This window comes from Spinacia oleracea, chromosome 1 (assembly GCF_020520425.1).
Source record: "Spinacia oleracea cultivar Varoflay chromosome 1, BTI_SOV_V1, whole genome shotgun sequence".
Classification (NCBI taxonomy): Eukaryota; Viridiplantae; Streptophyta; class Magnoliopsida; order Caryophyllales; family Amaranthaceae; genus Spinacia; species Spinacia oleracea.
This window is the reverse complement of record NC_079487.1, coordinates 96,578,979-96,599,853: the sequence shown is the minus strand read 5'-3', so window position 1 is coordinate 96,599,853 and position 20,875 is coordinate 96,578,979. Positions and strand designations below refer to the sequence as shown.

The 20,875-nt window shown below is 36.3% G+C and overlaps 1 protein-coding gene across 7 annotated transcripts; it reads left to right on the top strand.

Annotated features, from left to right (window-relative positions):
* Window positions 1-562: 562 nt before the first annotated feature.
* Window positions 563-4,982, top strand: LOC110789663 (probable protein phosphatase 2C 38). Of its 7 annotated transcripts, none has more exons than XM_056834785.1 (6): window positions 563-825; window positions 1,508-1,627; window positions 1,821-2,308; window positions 2,426-2,808; window positions 3,570-3,806; window positions 4,078-4,982. In XM_056834785.1, exons 3-6 carry the CDS (start codon window positions 1,990-1,992, stop codon window positions 4,306-4,308), a joined length of 1,170 nt encoding a protein of 389 aa, XP_056690763.1. In that variant the 5' UTR covers window positions 563-825; window positions 1,508-1,627; window positions 1,821-1,989; the 3' UTR covers window positions 4,309-4,982. The 7 variants fall into 7 exon arrangements, with proteins under 7 accessions (XP_056690763.1, XP_056690762.1, XP_056690764.1 ...); XM_056834784.1 differs by having other exon boundaries at window positions 1,502-1,627; XM_056834786.1 differs by having other exon boundaries at window positions 1,502-1,668.
* Window positions 4,983-20,875: the final 15,893 nt, after the last annotated feature.

Below are 20,875 nucleotides of genomic sequence, written 5' to 3'. Positions count from 1 at the left end.
TTTGTTTTAAAAAAATGTCCATGACCACTATTACGTGTGAATACAAATCTTCCTTTTAATTTGGGTGCGAAAATGAGGGGGAAAAAGCTGAGAAAGTGCTAGAATCTTATGTTGATTAATGACTATATTTATTTAGTAAATTGTTTGCTAAAACTCCTTCTACATACATCAGTTAGACAACCGATTAGCTCCATGTTGTAGATGATTGTAATTTTCTATTTTCAAAGATAATTTAAATTTCAAATAAGGTAAAAAAAAATTATATAACCCCAAATATCTCAACTACAATTTTCCAATTTTACACGAGTTAACTAAAAAAAACACACACAAAATAAAAATTCCAAAAAAATGCCATTTGGATAGAAGAAGGTTGCACGGGTTTCAAAGGTTTGCTAAAAAAAGGAGAAAACGAGATCGAGCAAAAGTTGCCTATCTTGTTGCTTTTTCGTTGGTCAAAGTCAACTTTAAACCCCCAAATCCCAATTATTATTATTCTAATTGCGATATTTAGGTAATTAAAATATACTCTAATTAATTTAAAGAAATTTACTCTAATGAATTAATTAAGAATACTTTACTTTATACACACCCCTTTAAAAAAACCACAACTTTTTTCTCTCTCTTCTCGTCTTCCCTCTTTCTTTCTTCTCCTCCTCTCTTTCTCTCTCCAATTATCCTGTGTTTTGTAACAAATTTTTACTTATTTTATCAATCATTTTGTATAATTACAGGGGATTTTTAATTTTTCTTTGGGTGATATTCAAGTTGGCTGATCAAACCAGAAAAAGGGTTTTGATTTATATCAATTCTATTTATTTTTTTAAGGTATGTTTCGAATAATTTTGCAAATTTTGTTATACATGTTGTGTATTTATTTTAATTGTTCTTGTTTATGCCTTGTGAATTGGTTGTTGATTATTGGTTTGAATCAATTGATTCATTTCAGTTTCAGAAAAGAAAAAAAAAAGATTTTAAGGATTGATTTGTTTTCAATGTGTGAATTAAGTTGTGGGGTTTTGTTAAAAATTTGGTTTCGATTTGATGTGGGTTTTGATATTAGAAGAAACGATTGTCAAATACATTTGGAACTGGTGATTGATTGATCATTTTCTTACAATTTGTTTTTATGGTGAACAATTTGGTTTACCATTTTGATTTAGGCAAAAATTGCATGTTTTGTTATTAGGTTTTGTATTGATGGATTTAATTATGGATTGGTTGATTGATGTTTCTTAGGTTTTCTTTAGTTTTTTAGCAATATAGTTTGGGATTTCCATTTTTAGGGAAACAATGGGGTGTATAATGTTTAATCAAACCAAAACATTGTAGTTTTGTTAATTGTTTTTGTGTTGATAGCTTTAGTTATAAAGTAAATACATAGGCTGCATACGTGTCATCATTATGCTCCTGTTATACCGAATAGGATTTTGAATGATCATAATATGGAGAATTAGTATATTGGTTTTTAGTTAAGTTAAACTAATGGTTTACACTAACCTAGGTGCAGTTTAGCTAACAAAATTACATGCCATGGAACTTAAGGCGTTTGCTACTCTAATGAATCGAGCTTGCTGCAACCTCTCTCAAAGACCATCCATTGGATACAATATTAGCTTTTTGTGACTAGGTTTCGGTGCACAAACTTTCTTCTTCCTATGAACCCGTTCGGTATTTATGACTGCTTTTTGTGGCGTGTATTAGCCTGTTTTTATTAGTAGGCTATGCATGTCTTGTTGAGCAGTTATAATTTTTGCATGTCACAATCCTGTGCCTGTCTTTGAACATCTGTTAATTTAATTTTTGTATTAATTTATATACAGATATATGGTGTTTGAAGATCTCAATTTGCTTTTAAGTTCTCGACGTTGTGTTCGAGGTCTAAATATTGGAGAAACGCAAGTATTGAATCTAGGGTTTTATATTGTTACTGGTTTTGGTTCTATGTATAGATCAATAGCAGGATCGTTTGGTTGATGAGATATGTAAGACATGGTCACCGCAGGATTTATGAGGATTGTGTCCCCTTGTTGGAAGCCTTCTTCTGAGGCTGAGAACTCTACTAAAGACTCAAATGGTCGTTTTGATGGACTTTTGTGGCATAAAGATTTTGGAAGCCATGTAAATGGTGAATTCTCCATGGCTGTTGTGCAAGCCAACAGTTTGCTTGAGGATCATAGTCAACTCGAGTCTGGTCCTATGGGATCACTTGATAACGGCCCTCATGGAACATTTGTCGGCGTATATGATGGTCATGGAGGTCCAGAAACCGCTAGATTTGTCTGCAACAATCTCTTCAAGAACATCAAGAGTATGTCTTTTTTTGTTTGCTCATTCTATCTCAACAGAAATTGTATTATGTTTTGCATAAAATTATATTGATATTTCTTTTGGTTTGCTAATGCCGTGATTTACTGACTCTTGCCAGCTATTCTTGGTGCAGCATTTACATCTCAGAATCAAGGCATGTCTGCTGATGTTATCATGAAGGCATTTTTAGCAACAGAAGAAGAATTTCTCTCGCTAGTAAAAGAACTATGGCAAGAAAAGCCGCAGATTGCTTCTGTAGGTTCTTGCTGTTTAGTGGGTGTAATATGTAGTGGATATCTTTATATCGCAAATGCTGGTGATTCTCGTGTTGTCTTGGGAAAGCTGGATAACTTGGACAAAACTGTTAAAGCTATCCAATTATCTTCAGAGCATAATGCAAGCTATGAATCTGTGAGAGAGGAGTTGCAGTTGAGGCATCCCCATGATCCGCAGATTGTTGTTTTAAAGCACAAAGTCTGGCGTGTAAAGGGTATTATACAGGTAAATTTCCTTTGCTTTTTCCCAAACCATCAAACTGAAGGTTTAAGCTGTACATTTAACATCCATTTGTGAAGAAAAGGTGGATAGAGTATGACAGAAGATGAAGAAAAGAATAGGCATCAAAACCTCAAATACTAGCTAAAAGCCTAAAACTGAACTTTTGTAGAGATGTTATATGTACTTCCTCTGTCCCAAATTCTTCTTCATACTTCCATTTTGGGGAGTTCCAAAATCTTCTTCGCACTTCCTTTCTTACTTACTTTTCCCATTTCTTTTTCCACCGCATCTATATTTTCCTCTATTTCACACTTACGCTTAATGTTCTTCCTCTCTCATCCCACTTTCCATTGTAACATTTTGCATCTAGATATTACTCTTAATCTTCCAATCCCAAGTGTAAAGATGAATATGGGACTAAAGAATGTGATGCATGGTCATGTGCAGTATTTGTAAATATTTGAACTAGTCACTAGTTAAGTTGAACAAGATAGCAAAAGATTCTTCATACTTAGGTGGTTGCAATTTTCATGTTTCCTTGTAACCATGGCTAGCCTTTATTTAGAACTATTAAGTTGGACTTGAGGTTTTGGGTTAACCGGGCAAGGTTAGTAATGAGATCATCGCCTTTGATTGAATTTCATGATAATGATATGGCATAGATTTCCGTGAACTTCATGGAAATACAACTTGATAATATTGATGAGCAGCAAGTGTTTTCAGATATAAACAGCTAATTAGAAACAACTGTTTGTTATTTGCAGGTCTCAAGATCTATTGGTGATGCCTATCTAAAGAAGACTGAGTTCAATAAAGCACCACTGTTAGCAAAGTTTAGAGTACGCGAGCCTTTTGAGAAACCAATCATGACAGCTGAGCCATCAATATTAGTACAGAAGGTTGTTCCCGAAGACCAATTTCTTATCTTTGCTTCAGATGGCTTATGGGAACACCTTAGCAACCAGGAAGCGGTTGACATTGTGAATACGAGTTCCCGACATGTATGTCATCTTTTTAGGTTTCTAGTTAAGAAATGATCTATTTTTCATGATTAAATGGTGATTTCATTGAAATAATATAGAAATGATAGCCGGTACAGATGATTAAAATTGTGAAAAAACACCTCAGAAAAGTAGTAGTTCATGCTAGACAGTCAGTATCAGAAATTCTTAGAATTAAAGTTGTGGGAAGATACTTTTAACATCATTCCATTTGTTTTAGGCTTTTAGCCCCATAAAAGCATGTAATAAGAGTTTATTTGTTGTGTGGCAGGGAATTGCAAAGAAGCTTGTAAAAGCCGCACTTTGTGAGGCTGCAAAGAAAAGAGAAATGAGATATTCAGATCTGAAGAAGATTGATAGAGGAGTTAGAAGGCATTTCCATGATGACATAACAGTTGTAGTTTTATTTCTTGACACTCATTTGGCTAGTCGAAACACTTACAGGGGACCCTTCATTTCAATCAAAGGAGCTGGATATTCATCTTCAGGCATTGAACATTAAGAAATCTGGGAAAAAAACGACCAATTTTGTATAATTTTCCACTTCAAAGTGGTATTAGGAGAGGAGTAAACATAATATTCTTTTATTTATTTATATGTTTGTTATAAATATTTTTGAGTAATGCATGGTGAATATGGTGTACTTCCCTTTCGAAGCCCGGTGAAGGAACTCCTCAATGCTCTATGAAGATGCTACAAACTTTTCGAGTAAAAACTTTTATGTTGAAATTCTGCTGATTAGGGCATCAAGTTATACAAACTTACTGCTGGGAAGATTTATGATCCTTTTATTTTATTTATTTTATATGAAAAACTCTACTAGTAAAAGGGAAAATGATTCTTACCAAAAAAAATAGGGAAAAAGATTGTCGAAGTATGCTTTTCATTGAGGAGTTGTAAATTTTGAGGCTTTTACCTTTTGTGATTTTTCCCCCCTACAAGTAATTGAGTACTCCGTATCTAATTATCTATTTACCCACTTCACGTGTATTTATTGAGGAACACTGGATTTGGCATTTAACTTTTTGGAGTTCCTTTAATACCCTCAAGTGAAATAACAAAAAGGAAATGCTTGCAATTAAAGAGATTATCCATGTTATTTCCTTTCAAAATGAAGCTTGTAGAGCTTTTTATGTAAAAATAAATAAAAGGGTCATAAAATCTTATTTCCTTGTAGTGTGCTTTTATTGGGGTTTGATGTGTATGGGATGGGTTCAAGGTAAACAAATAATAAGAGAAGTCACAAGGGAGGCCATAAGTTAGAGAGGAACTTGAAGGAGCTTTTTGAAGCTACGCCACAGCCCGCGGGTGCGGGTTCCATGCACGCACCCTAGCGGTTTCAACTCGGAAAAATGGCACCTCAACCCGCGGGTGCATATTCCTACGCGAGTGAATCTCTGTTTTTGTTCCTAGGTCGTTTTAGAGCGACGTGACTTGTTTATGACAATTGGATTGTAGTGTTTAACTTAACATTATATACTCATTGCATGTCTTATTTTGATAGAGATTGTTGATTTAAGAAAGAGAAAGAGAAATTCCTCATTGTAAGCTCATACACTTAAGGTTTTAAGTAAGGGAGAGTTGTGAAGTGAAGTTTGCTTAGCTTGATAATCTATTTGTAAATTTTCATCATTATTTCTAGTGGATTGGTGGAATTTTCACTCTGTGCTCGATTTTCCCACGGTAAACTTTATTATCTTAGTTTATGATTGATTTACTTGCTTAGTTTTTCAATATTGTTAATGGTTATCACAAATTAGTTTGAACACTTCTAATTAACAACAGCTTCATATTTTTCGTAGGTGGACTTAATAAAAGAAAATCGGCCAAATGTTGGATTAATATTACCAAATTTTCCTTGATTACTACTCTATCCTAGTCATATTTTTCTTTCTTTTTTAAATATACATTTTTGTAACACTTTCAGTGATGTATATATTTTTAAAAGATTATCAATCAATTTGAACTTTACGCCACATACAACCAATATTTAACTCATAATTAACACCTTGAGTCCGTGATAAAAACAAAAATTAGTTACCCGCTTCTATATCCATATGATGATATTGTCGTTTTATATTCCAACAACTATTACTTTGGTGTCACTCATGACTCGAAATCCTGGTCCCGTCACTGCTTCAGCGAAAGTTTTTATTTTTAGCATTATCTTTTTCGTGAGTTTAGAAAAAATAGATTTATTTTGTTACATTTATATTGCTTTTCTTGCTTATGTAAAGGTTCATGCATTAAAAACAAATCTATACTATTATTAAAACTCAATGACATTTCAAGTCATCCCACCACATGTCGTTCCCATAAAGTTGCTTTGATTTCATATTCATTTATTATCGTTTCGAAAATTTTGCGAATATCTACCTTTTAGTTTATCAATTTTGCGAACAACTACCTCTATTTTTTGTAAAAAAAACAACCACTTAAACTATGTTTTGCGTTGGAATATTACAACTTTATAGTTATGTCATTTTAAAATTCAGATATCTCTTTCATTTGTTAGTCGTTTTATGTCATTCAAATTAAGCTCATAAGCACCTTAACAAGAGATACACAATATTCAACACACTCCTTAGATTCAGGCGCGATGCCATAGTGAGAATTTCTATTGTTTTGCACATACTAATTGTACTTCAATTAAAATACATCAAATATAGTTTGTTCTTCTTGTAAGTTCTTTGTGCTAAAAAAAACATTATACTTCAACCGTTCCGGAAATATCGCACCATGATTGACTTTTACTTTTCTAACCATTACTTTGACTCTTAATATCTAAAATCGTGTGCAAATAAAAATTATAAAAAATTAATATTTAGAAAATATATATCGATACAAATCTAACATGACCCCGCATGACTAAAATTTCCTTATGGACGAATCACAAAAAATTGCCAAAGTCGTATTGTGAATAGTGTAAAAAACAAATGGTGCGATATTTCTGGGACGGAGGAAGTATGTCATTTCATATTTCTGCAATTCAAGTGACACGTATTTATAAAATTTTCACAGTTTACCAGTGTTGACTTTAAAACCAAAGCATATTTATTTTAACTAAATTTCCAAAAAAAGTCCAAAATAATTTCGGACAAAGTTCAAAGATGACCGAAAAATAGCGTCATCGAACTTAAAGGCAAAGAAGGTTCGAAAATTACAAAATAAAAATGTTTATTTAGGCTAATGAAAATCCTAAAAAAATAAGTTAATTCTCACTTAAATTTTGTAAAGAATTGAGATGAGAGTAATAGTTTTATGAAATTTTTGGTTGGATCTGAATCAATATATATTGTCATGTTATACTCTCCAATGTACACCTTAAAAATATAAAAAATCATATAATATTTTTGAAGCCTAAGTTTCTTCTTAATAAGTCATGTCATTACTATTTTGTATAATTTTTATGTAGTTTTAACTCTATAAATAATGTCCATTAATTTATTATTTTATTTTTTGCCCCGTAATAGAGTTGAAATAACTTTTTCATGTAAATTATTAATTCGTAAACAATTTTATATAATCTCAAAAAATTTTGAAAAAAACAAATTATTATCATCAAAATAATGACAAGGAGGAGTTTTCCATTGGGTTTTTTTTTATTACGAGGAATTTTTTATTGAACTTCTTTTGCAACTATTTTGCTATTTATGATATTTGCATTTAAATTTTACACAAATTGATCAACAAGTTAACTTTCGGGTTTAACTAATTATATATTGGCTCACATGTTGCCATGTTTCATTGAATTTAATTAGAGAATAATCTTAATATGAAAATAGTAAAATATAAAAGTATTTTTACACAAAATTTGAGATTTACTTAGTTACAGATAGTTTGATATGATACTTCATTTAAATACAACATATTATTTTCAAAAAATAATGTGTGAGTCAATTAAAATAAATATTAAGTTAACCATCTTAGTAAACAAAAATTTAGAGCAGTTTAACTAATTAGTGAAAATATAGATTTTTAGTTATTCAACTATAAGAAAAAAAATTAACTACAAATATTACATTAAGATTAAAATCTATATCTTAAATTTCTATTAGTAAAAAATTATATAAAAATGATATTATTATATCACTCATTAGTAAATATAATAGAGTATGTATGTGATAATTATGTCCATCAGCATGCCCCTATTATACTAAACCATCACATTTCGAGTTATCGTGTGCACATTTTGAATCTCTAAATATTTTCGTTGATATCATAATTATTGTGAAAGTCGCTTCAAGCATAACAAAATAATAAAACATTAAAAGAGTTTAGAAATGTGCTAGGATTTTGAATGATTTAGTTAAGTTTTAACTAATTGTTTACACTGGTCTAGTTGTAGTTTTAGTTATACACGTGTAGAGAATGGACCACGGACACAGTGAAATTCAACTAGGATAATGGATATAAATTCTTTTATCAAACTTAAATGCAACGGTATTTAACGAATTGAGCTTGTTGTAGCGGTTCCCTATATAACATGTTAACCCATTATGTGCAACATCTCCTAAGGAGTTAAATTTGCTGCGATGTATATTTTCAAAAAAAAAAAAATGCAAGTCTGGTTAAACAAATATCAAGTTAACCATCTTAGTAAACTAAAACTTAGAGCAATTTAACTGGTTAGTGAAAAATAGATTTTTCGTTATTCAACTATAACAAATTTTTGTTAACTGCAAATGGTACGTTGAGATTAAAAGCTATATCTTTAATTTTCTACATGAAAAACATTAAAATTAAACGAATGAGAATATTTATTTACGGTGATTATCTATCGTTTTTATGTAGCAATAACTAATTTTATTGTAGTGACATCCTTCTCTATTTTTCCCATTAATAACGAAATAAAAGTTGACCAGATGTGTAATACCCCGTAGATTAATTATTAAATAAAAGTTGAGATGATGTGTAATACCCCGTATATTAATTATTAAATCAAAGTTGACCAGATGTGTAATACCCCGTAAATTAATCGTGTTAATAATAAAATATTAGTTAGATATTAATTTTACCACATAAAGATTCAATTACTCTTAATTGATTACGTGAAAATTTGTTTTATTTTCAAATTATCATTATATGGTAAGAGCAACTTTAATGGTTAGCTACAAAGGTGGTGTAGCTTGATTTGCCACACCAAATTTCAAGGTACAATGAATTTAAACTACAAATGTTTGTCACTGGTTGGTTACAATAACTTGTAGTTTCCTATAACATTTTATGTAATACACGATTTTACTTATGATCCCAAAAAAAAAAAAAAACCACCTTTTTATTTTAGCTACTTGCTAGTCAAAGCTTCAACATCTTGAGAGCATACCACAAAATTTCTTCACCAATAGTTAGCTATATGCTTAAAACTTTAAATTTTTCCAAGCCAGTCCATTTTATTCACCAACGTAGTTGTTTAAATAATTGACTCATTTCCCCTCTAGCTAATTGATTTTCTTTTTCTCCTTTTCCGAACCGACATACCCCAACTTAGTACGAAAGAGATGAAAAATTATGGAAACCCCAACATTATAGCTTCATCATCCCCATAATATGATATGTCCAAACAAGTTGAGCAAGCCCAATTAGTATTTTCATTGATGCCCGAAAGAAAACCCAAAGCCTAGCCCGTGTGGGATTTCCAAAACCTATAAATACTTGTTAATCCCTCACAAATTCCCGCAGAAAGTTCATTAAACCCTAACCCTATTTTCTCTCTCGCTTTCTCTCTCCTCTCTCACGGTTCTCTCTCTCTCTCCCTCTCTTCCTTCGACGCACGGCTCGGGCTCGCCCGACCCTTTGTCGCATCGCTCATTAAACCCTCGAATGCTAGACCAGCACACCCGCCTTCCTCCCTTCGTCGTCGTCGTCGCGTGCAGCCAGCCCCGCGGCCGCCTTCCCCTGCGTGTGCGACCCTTGAAGAGCAGGACAACAACAACGACCGCAAGGCAGCACTGTCGATGCCCCTCTCTCGTTCCCTCGCCGATGCCCACCGTGCGCACCACCACCTCTTTTTCCATTTGCCGCTGTCGCGCCTCAAACTATCATGGTCGGCTGGTGTGGTTTCTCCTATTCTCTTCTCTCCTCTCCTCTAATATTATTGTTATAATTATTATGATTATTTTGATAAATTGTTTTGGGATTGTGATTATGGATAATTAAAGTTCAGATTTTTATGGTTGAATGTTGATGATTTAAAGTATTGAATGGAGTTGGAATTTTCAGATTGTTTTTAGTTAATAAAGTCTGGATTTTTATGAATTTTAATAGTTTAAATTATATTCCATGATTAGAGTTTTAATTAAAACTATATGATTAATTAATTAGCATAATTAGATGTTAATTTTAATTATGATAATCAATTATAATTTCCAGATTGTTTGAACATTAAATGGTCAATTTTAATGGTTTTATGCATGAAATTAATTAGTTTTAATGATTGGGTCTTAAGGAATTAATTACAATTGTTAATTACATTAAAAACTATTAATTTCTAATTAATTAAAGCGATTTAAAACCTAATTATGTTGCTGGAAATTTATGAACATGGTTATTAATCAATGATTATTATTTTATGATAGGAGGAGGTTTTTAATTGATTGGAATTGAATCACAAGGTGGCCCCACTAATTAAGTACACAAGGCACATACAAGTCTAGGGCAACCTAAATCGTTCATGTGATTACATGTCATGTATGTATTGTTGTGATTCATGATTACTTGGATTATGGTTCATGTTTGATTGTATAGCAAGCATGTTACTATGGTTTATGTTGAATTTAAATAGCAATCATGTTATCCAAGTATGTTTTATGTATGTATTATTTGTATGCATGCAAGAAAGTTTATTTATGCCTTGTACGTAAGGTCAAGCGTGTTCTAAAAGTTTATTTATGCTATGTACGTAAGGTCTAGCATTCGAGGGGCCTAGTTTATTCGTGCCTAGTTGCACAACCCTCATGTACACTTGGTCATGTTGGGACTCACATGCTAATAATCATGTTGAGATGCAGGAAAAGGATTAGGATTTATTAGTGTCTTTCATGACACAACCTTCATGTTAACGGGGAATGATGGGACCCACATGTTAATAATCATGTTGAGAAGGAACAACATAGTAATTAATTGAAAGTCGTACTCTTTGATCACAAGTCCTAAAGAATTCTAAAAGAAGTATTGTTTGATTATTTAATTAATGATTGTTTTACTTAATTGTGTTTTGATGTATCCATTTTATATAGAGTTTTTACACCGATCCCTCATTGATTACTGGTCTTAGTTGCGCTATTTGGAGTCATTTTTAGTACTAATGTGCTTCTTGTAGTGTGTTTGTAGTTTCAGGTTTATTATTGTAGGAATTATCATATTTAGGTAATTAGGTACATTTCCTACTTATTTGGACCATTATTTGGACAATTAATAGATAGAATGTACTTTTGAACTACGAGTATTCAGTTGGAAGAGCTTTGAAGCAAAGCAAATAGTGAAAGAAGTAAAAAATTGACTCTCGTCCACTCTTTTGATCATAACTCAATTTCTACCAATCAAAATGAAGTGATTTAAATTGGTTTGGAATCTAAACTTCAAGATCTTTCTAACATCTGGTCATTTGCCTAATTTTAACAAACAACGAAGGAGTTATGGAGTTTTGAAGATAGAGATTTGTGCAGTTTTGCACCGGAACCCGACCGGGCATCCAAACCCAAACGAACGCGAGTACAATTGTACAACATGGTTTTTGAACAAAACTCCTCCTGATCTTATCACTGAAGCTCGACTGGTTTTCCAAACCCGACCGGGCATCGCTGAAGTCCCATGCCTTAGTCGGTTTTTGTTGTACGATTTATAGGAAGCATATAAATACTCGTTTTGTTTCTTAGGTCGAGTATCTTAATTTTTATCTTATTTTTATCTTAGTTTTCAGAACTCTGTAGCTTTTAGTACTTAGTTTTAATTTCTCTCAAAACTTTTGTTGATTACGTTTGTGATTTGAATTCAGGACTCGCTTTTTATTTCTTCAGATTGGTATGTTTTTATTCTATTTCAATTTATGTCATTGATTAATTATTATTTTCATATTTTCCCTAAATTTAGTTGTTTTAGTTATTATCATGTGTGAGTAGTCAATTTCTAGGGTTTAGGGGATCCATGAATGTGTGATTGAGATTGAATTGGTTTGATTATTGATTGATAATCGTGATTTCTATGTCAATTATGTTCGATCGGACTATTTGATGGTTTTATATGTGATTATTAGATAAGAGTGCGCGACGGGGTGTCGTGATGGTGGTATTGGGGTTTTAGGTAAGAAGGTTTAGAGCCAAAGAGGGAGAAGAAGTTTAAGAGTGGGCTTGGGAAAGCTCTCAACTTAATTTTGGTGTGAGGAATGATGAATGAAGTATGGTATTTATAGGTGTAGGATTAGGGTTATGGTCAGAATGAAACCTTAAGAGATAGAGTCGGAGTTGGTGTTGGTGTTTAAGCTAGGATAGGATTCTAAATCTAGTTATGATTTTGGTGATTTTCGATTTAGAGTAAAATTTCTTTTACATATAAATACAAAAGATAAAATCACAAAATTAGATGCTTGAGTAATTATTAAGATTTATACTGAAATTTTCAGAATTTATCTTGAAGAATTATGGGGTTTAGGGAACTTTGAATTGGTAAAACTCTTAAAAATCAATTTAAAATAGAATTATCTTATTTCTCCAAAAAAAAATTCTGAAATGTATTCTCATAAATATCTTATTATATAAAACTGATTTTATAAAATATCAAACATAACTTTTGGATTTATAAAATAATTTTAAGTTGAGTTAGAACCTTTTTTCTCCAAAATTGATTCGTAATAGAATTAGGAATTTATTTCCACTTTGATTAATTTAATAAAATCAGGAAATAATAAATTAATTTCAGTTTTGCAAATAATACTCCCTCAAAAGTATTTGAATATTTTCCTCCAAAGTTTTTGAATATTTTTCCCTCCAAAATAATTTAATATTAAATATATATATATATATATATATATATATATATATATATATATATATATATATATATATATATATATATATTGAAAAATGCATAGATGATTACTCTATAATAAAAATGTCTAAAAATATGGAAAAAAATATATATATATATATATATATATATATATATATATATATATATATATATATATATATATATATATTGAAAAATGCATAGATGATTACTCTATAATAAAAATGTCTAAAAATATGGGGCATTATAGGTGGGTCGTGGAAACTTACCATGTTCACTTATCTCTACATACTATTTTTAATGTGAGTTTAAGTATTGTGAAAGGTGTGGTATATATATATATATATATATATATATATATATATATATATATATATATATATATGAAAGTAAAAAAATGTTTATCAAAGAAGTGATTTTCTCACTTATCGTTTTACAAGATGAAGTAGAGCTTACATTTTCAACTAATTTGTAGTTTTTCTTTGTATTTTTGTTTTTCTTTCAGGTAATGATTAATGGATATTATCCTATATGTTTGGGCTCCTAATTGATTCTCAATTGGGCCACTAAGTCCAAAGCCCAATGGCTCTAAACAACAGCATCAAACCTAGCAATGGCTAGTCAGCCATCCATTAAGGCCCAAGGCCCAATAGCAATAAATGACCTATGGGCATTTATTATGCAAACACTATAAAAAGGCCGCCAAGGCTCACACCTCAAGGTACGTCCAATTTATCGCCTTAAGACTACTCTTCTAGAGAACTTCTCTCTAGAATCCGAGCATCGTTCTTACTTAGGCATCGGAGGGGCTTTCCTCGGAAACACCCCCGAGGCTAGTGACTTTGCTCTTGTGCAGGTGAATTCGGACTCGACTCATTCAAGCAAGCAAGATCTTCAACACATACGAAAGGGCCTTCATTCGAAGCCCATTGTTTCCATCTTTACAACACCGGAACAATTTGGCGCCGTCTGTGGGGAAAAACACTTCAAAGCCTTTGAAAGACATTAACCACCTCTTTCCGCAAAATGGTTAATGATGTTGTCAACAACAATGATGACGATATGATAGTGCGGTCAGATTCGGAATCTGACGAAGAGGAGCACCCTCAATCAGTGGCGAGGTCACAGCCAAGCAGAGCTACGACCGCCACAAACGCAGGACCTCCGATTCCAACTAGGGAAGAGCTCACTGCGGCCATGACCATCATGCAAAACTTCCTCTTCAATGAGAAGCAGCAAGGATTGGCAAAAGACCGCAGAGAGGAGAGGAGGACCAGGCGAAGGTTGAACGAGCCGCCCAGTGTAGAGGTGTCCACACCCGAACGAGAGCTCCCTCCCTTGACAGGAACACACCTGACGTCGAGATGGATGGAAAGCACGTGGGACACCCAAAAAAGGGCACAACAACAACCAGATTGGTTTGCAAGACCATCGCCTACTCCAACAGCTGTCCAAAGCGAATCGACTACTCATAACACTCGGATCCGAAGCTCGGTGCTCAGCAGGTTGAGGCCCTCGGTCCACTCAAGGTTAAGACCTTCGATCCATACGAGACTCGGGGTAGGCGAATCAAGCAGATCTGGCGAACGACCCGAGGTCAGTAGCCGAGAAAGAAGAAGAGACAGGAGGCATGATCGAACCCCTAGCCCCCATCGTACGCCCGAACGTTCTAATCACAGAACCTCGGCGAACGAAGGCATCAGGGCTAGACTCGGGAAAAGAATCATGACTCCCACGTCATCCCCTTTCTCGGACGAGCTGATCATGGAAGAAATTCCGAAGGTGAGGCTGCCAGCACACCTGACATATAGCGGAATCACAGATCCGAGGGATCATGTCATCTCCTACGAACAGCAAATGTTCTTGAGCCCCTACTCCGAAGCATGTTGGTGTAAATATTTCCCAACCACGCTAACCGGAGTGGCGGGAGAGTGGTTTAGATCGCTGCCGAAGGGATCGATCAAAAGCTGGAAGAAGCTGAAAAAGAGATTCTGCACACAGTTCGTGAGCAACAATCGCCCCGAGCGAACCACAGCAGAACTGAACTCAATCCAACAAGAAAGAGACGAAAGTCTAAGAGAGTTCATGGCCAGATTCATGAAGGAATCAACAAACATACCAAACTTGCAGCCAGACGTGACCATCTTCGCCTTGAAGCACGCGCTCCAGGAAGGGAAATTCCGTGACAAGCTCTCGATGAAAAACCCCTCCAAAATAGCCGACGTGCTCCAAATGGCTGATGCATTCATCAGAACCGAAGAGTTCAACAAAGCTGCTGCAAGGTTGAAAGGATCGTTAGATCCGAGAGACACGAAAAATGTCCAGAGCAAGCCCGAGGGCAGCTCAAGGAAAGGGAAGGAGAAAGTAGGAGTTAGAGAAATGAGCCCGAAGAAAGACGGGAGAAGGGGTGAACTTCAACCCAAGTACGCTAACTACACTCCACTAACTCTGCCCCGAAAGGAAATCTTTAGCCTCAACAGAAATGATGAAAAGTGGAAACTACCTGGGAAGCTCAAGTCCAACCCAGCTCGGAGAAACAAGAACAAATGGTGCGAGTTTCATGATGACTTCGGTCACCACACCGAAGAATGCAACTCGCTGAAAGACAACATTGAGGACCTCGTTCGCCGAGGTTATCTGAAGCAATACTTGTTAGACCGAAGGGAGGAAAAAGAAAAAGCCGCAAGTGGCAAACAACACGAGCAACCCCAGAAAAGGGTCTACGAAACAACAGGGCACAAGAAGAATGACATCCTAGTGGTGTTCGGGGGACAGAAGTCTGGCCAGGCCAGCAAGAAACACCTAAGAGCTCTCACCCATCGAGTCAACTTCAGCGCAGTGGGAGACAACCAACCACACCCCTCGAACATGACCTTCACTGCCGATGATTGCTTCGGAGTCCAGTACAAACATGACGATCCTCTAGTCATTTCCATGGACCTCAATAACCACAACGTACACCGAGTGTTGGTCGAAGGAGGAAGTGCCGCCAACATCATCTTCAGAAACTGCTTCGAGCAACTGATCCTCGAAGAGTCAGAGGAAGCATTGACGAAAGTCAGTTACCCCCTGATCGGATTTAACGGATCCGCAGCTATCCCTCGAGGAAAGATCACCCTACCAGTCACTATGGGCGAAGGCCAAGCAGCAAAAACCCTTCGGGGCGAATTTTTGGTGATGGACTGCGACTCCGTATACAACGTAATCATGGGAAGAACCATGATTCACAAGATGCAAGAAGTCCCCTCCACATACCATCAGCTGATGATATACGTCTCGGACGCAGGATTCGCCGAACGAATTAGAGGTGATCAAGAGGTCGCAAGAAGAACCTGCCACACCGCCGTCCGAAAGCCCAAATTAGGAGACGGTTCCGAGGCGGAGAAAGATGCTCCAGGAGAGGAGAGCGAGGCAAAAAGGAGAAAAGCAGGCACGAGCAGCCTATCTCCCGCAGAGGTCGATGCCCGCCCCGAAACCCTATCTCCCGAACCAGATCAGGAAATGGAGGATATCTTCCTCGAAGAGGGTTCAGACAGGAGCGTCCGAATAGGCAAGGGCCTAAGCTCGGGGCTCCGAATCGATTTGATCCAACTGCTCAGGGATCACAAAGACATTTTTGCATGGTCAGCAGCAGATATGCCAGGGATAAATCCGAAGTTGATTTGTCACAAGCTGGACGTCAACGCTGAAGCTCGGCCAATCAAAAAAAAGAAGAGGAATTACTCCTCGGAGAAAAACAGAGCCATCGCCGAAGAGGTGAAAAAGTTGCAGGAAGCCGGATTCATCGAGCCATGCATGTACCCAAAATGGTTGGCCAACGTGGTGATGGTCAAGAAAGCGAACGGCTCTTGGCGAATGTGCGTGGATTTCACAGATCTGAACCGAGCCTGCCCCAAAGACTGTTATCCCCTGCCGAGGATAGATCAATTGGTTGACTCCACCAGCGGCCATGCACTGCTCAGCTTCATGGATGCCTTTTCAGGTTACCATCAAGTGTTCATGCACCCCGACGACAGGGCGAAGACAACATTCATCACGAGCGCAGGAGTGTTCAACTACAAAATGAAGCCCTTCGGCTTGAAAAATGCCGGCGCTACCTACCAGAGGCTAGTTGATCACGTCTTCGCTGACCAGAAAGGGAGGAACGTCGAGATCTATGTGGATGACTCCATCGTAAAAATCATTAAGGAGGAAGACCATGTCAAGGACTTGGCAGAGACCTTCGGAAACCTGAGGAAATACAGCATGAAGCTGAACCCAAAAAAATGTGTCTTCGGGGTGAAGTCGGGGAAATTCCTCGGATTCATGGTGAGCGAAAGAGGAATCGATGCGAACCCGGACAAAGTCCAAGCAGCGTTGGATTTACCCGAGCCGAGGACCAAGAGAGACGTGCAGAGGCTAACCGGCAGGTTAGCCGCACTAACAAGGTTCATATCAAAAGCCTCGGACAAGGGAGCCCCTTTCTTCAAAGCACTAAAACCAAAGAGCCTCCTCGGGGGAGAAGCAGAACCAGTCAAGAAAAAGGGGGTCCCGAGGAAGGTGGACCCCGAGCTGATATGGGAGCAGGAGCAAAAAGAGGCTTTTCAGCAACTCAGAGCCCACCTAGCTCAACTGCCGACACTGGCCAGACCAAAGGAGGGGGAAACCCTGTACCTATATGTTGAAGGAAATAATGCCCTTGGTCCAAGTATGCATTCAATGTTAATTCTAATAAATGCGGTTCAGTATTAATTAACAAGTTAATAATTCAGTGAGATCAAGTGAGCTGAATGCCTAGCTAGAGGCCGCTTCAGTTCAAGTGGAATTAATGATATAAATCCACAGCTTACTCTTGACTGAACCCGTAGGGTCACACAAATAGTACGTAAACGGATCAAGTATTTAATGGCATTAAATACTCCATCTATGGATATTCGGAATCGACGGATCTTGGTTTCAGTGGGAGCTGAGATCGTCACAGGCAAGAAATGAATACTCCGGAAACGATGATATTGCCGGAAACGGAAATATGAATCGTATCGGAAATATAAATATTATCCAAGTCGTAGATATTGCCGGAAACGGAAACATGGTACGTATCGGAAAATATTATCGGAAATGAAAATATTGCCGGAATTGGAAATATTGCCGGAAACGGAAATATTGTCAGAATCGGAAATATTATCGGAATCGGAAAATAGTTCCGGAAACGGAAATATTAAATTTTGTTCGAAACGGAAATTAATTCCGGAATCGGAAATATTAAATATTGTTCGTATCGGAAATGAATTCCGGAATCGAGAATTTAATCGGAAGCGTATCGTACGAATTAGCATCGGACGAGGCCTGCCAGACGAAGGCCCAGCACGAAGTCGGGCCATCGCCCAGCAAGCCAAGCGCAACAACCACACGCCAAGCATACGACCAGGCCCAGCGCAAAAGCCAAGCCCAACCGAAGCTTGGGCGCGCGCGCGGACAAGGCTGCGACAGTGGGCCTTGCGCTGTGCGCTCGGCGTGGGCCGCAAGGCCTGCGTGCGGGTGTGCGGTGCTTGTGCGCCACTCGTGTGTGCTACTCGAATCCTAAGGCTACCGGGATTCGTAATATGATTAAATCTAATCCTAATAGATAAAGTTTGTTTAATTAGAGTCCTAGTAGGATTATAATTAAATAGATTTGTATTCTAATAGGATTATAATTCCTTTCCATAAACTCTATAAATAAGTTCCTAGGGTCACATATTTATATCGAGCATTCAAGTATTCAAAGTGAGTTTTTGAGAGAAAAATTCAGTCACACATTTGCCTATAAAGTGCCGAAAATAATAGTACCTTAAGGGCGATCCTAGTTGGTCAATCTTAAGGCGGATCCGGACGTGCTGTGGACTATCTACGGAGGGACGACACTTGGAGTCCTAAAGACTTGTTCTTGTTCGGTTCGGGCGCAGCCAGGGAAGGCACGCAACAAAGAGTATGCATCTAAACTATGCTAAATGATTATGTGTAAATAATATGTTTTCCTGGCTTTATGGTTTTTCCGCATGATTTATGAATTGTCATATGTATCATAACCTAACAGTGTTATCACGAGCCTCTTATTATTTTCATAATCTAAATTGCATGAACATGGTTAAATATTACAAATTTGCAAGAATTAAAAGGGGTGATTAATTTTCGTGATTGTTAATTAATTGCAAATTGCGTTTATTTAATTATACGTACGCCGTTTTTCGGCAGTTTCTTCGTTACTCATCCAAATCGAGTGATTTTTGTGTCAATTCCGCATGTAAAAGGCATTCTAAAATTTTGACAAAAAAAGTATTTTTCTGCCGAACCCAGAATTCTCAAATTCGAAGCCTAACTATGACTTTTCGGAGGTTTTAGTTTTTCGAATGCAAAATTTCGTAAATTTAAGATGTTAAATTAAATATTTGCGATTCTTGTTGATAAATCTTGAATTTTTGATTGACCTACTGTATATGTTTAACAAGTTTGAATGCCTAGCCTTGTTAATTATGCAATCTAATTTGTAATTATGATTAATTTGTTGAAAATTAGAATAATTTAGAATTAATTTGATTTTCATAATTAATTATAATTTAATTAGATACCTATGATTAAAAACCACCATAAAAATTGTAACTTTATGATAAATTTTAAATTTTTATGACCTAGACTTGAATCCATGTTAATCGGAAATCAATTGAATAATAAATTTTCGATTTTTCGCCCTAAAATTATGAAATTAATATTATTTATTAATTTGTCATTAATTTTAAATATAAATTTTTAAATTTTATGCGATTCGCTTATATAACTTGCACGCACAAAGCAATGGACGCTACGTGTTACCCTTAAGGGGTGTTGTATAGTGCGGGCATGTGACGACGAGCAAGGGAGCTCGTCGCCCATGTGGCACGAATGCAATGAGCAAGGCCATGGTGCACGAGCACAAGGCAGCAGCCCTGCCTTGTGTCGTGGGCCGTGAGCAATGGACGAATGGGCGAGGGCGAAAGCAGGCATAGCAGTCGCGTGTGGGCAGCAAGCGAGCTGCGCTACAACGCGCACTGCCTCGCGCAAGCGCGCGGAGCCTCGCGCGCAGCGAGCGCAAGCTCGCGTGCCACGAGTGCTCCGCCCAGCGTCGATGCCTCGCGCAGCGAGCGATGGCTCGCAGGATCGAGCGCGCGCAGCGAGCGCTGGCTCGCACAAAGCGAGCGCTGGCAAGAGCATGCAGCGAGCGCTGGCTCGCATGCAGCGAGCGCTGGCGAGCGAACGCAGCGAGCGATGGCTCGCGTGCATCGAGCGCTGGCGCGCGCGCAGCGAGCACCAGCTCGCGTGATGCTTTGCGAAGAAGAACAGCAGCAGCGATGCGACGCAGCGCATGGGCTGCGCGCACATGGCCAGCGATGGTTGTGTGCGTGTGACCCATGGGCGTACGTTGCGTGGGGTTGTTGCGTTGCGATTAGATCGTTTTGAAATTTTAATTTGAAATTTTCAGTTTACGTAATTTTAATTAATTTTAAAATTAATAATTTAAATTATTTTCTTGGATTTTAATTTTGAATATTGTAATTATAATAAATTTTATTTATTCTAATTATTTTACTAAAATTAAAATCATGGATTAATTTAAATACGACTGAAATTAAATTAAACTTTATGGATTCAATTATAAATTTATATGAGCTTTAAATTTTAATTAAATTTTTATGTTTCCGGTTAGACTAGAAATACATTTTTATGTTTAAAATTAGTAAAGCATATGAATTTATTGGTTTAAGTGGGAGCCCTTTTAGTCATAAACTCTTGATTAGGTCTACAAATCCTTAAGGTTAAAACAACTTGATTAGAATTAATAAGGACTGAATAATTGGTAGATTATTGGTGCCCTTGATTAATTGCTGCAAATGTTTACGTGATGCATAATGTGTTTTACTAACCAGCTATGTGGGCCATTCATGATAATGAATGGGTGAATGGTATATATTGTATATGTACTGTTTTGCAGGTTATGAAGTGACTAGTATGGCCCAAATAGGATAGAAAATATGGTATGCGTACCATTAATTTGAATGTAATTGGTCTAA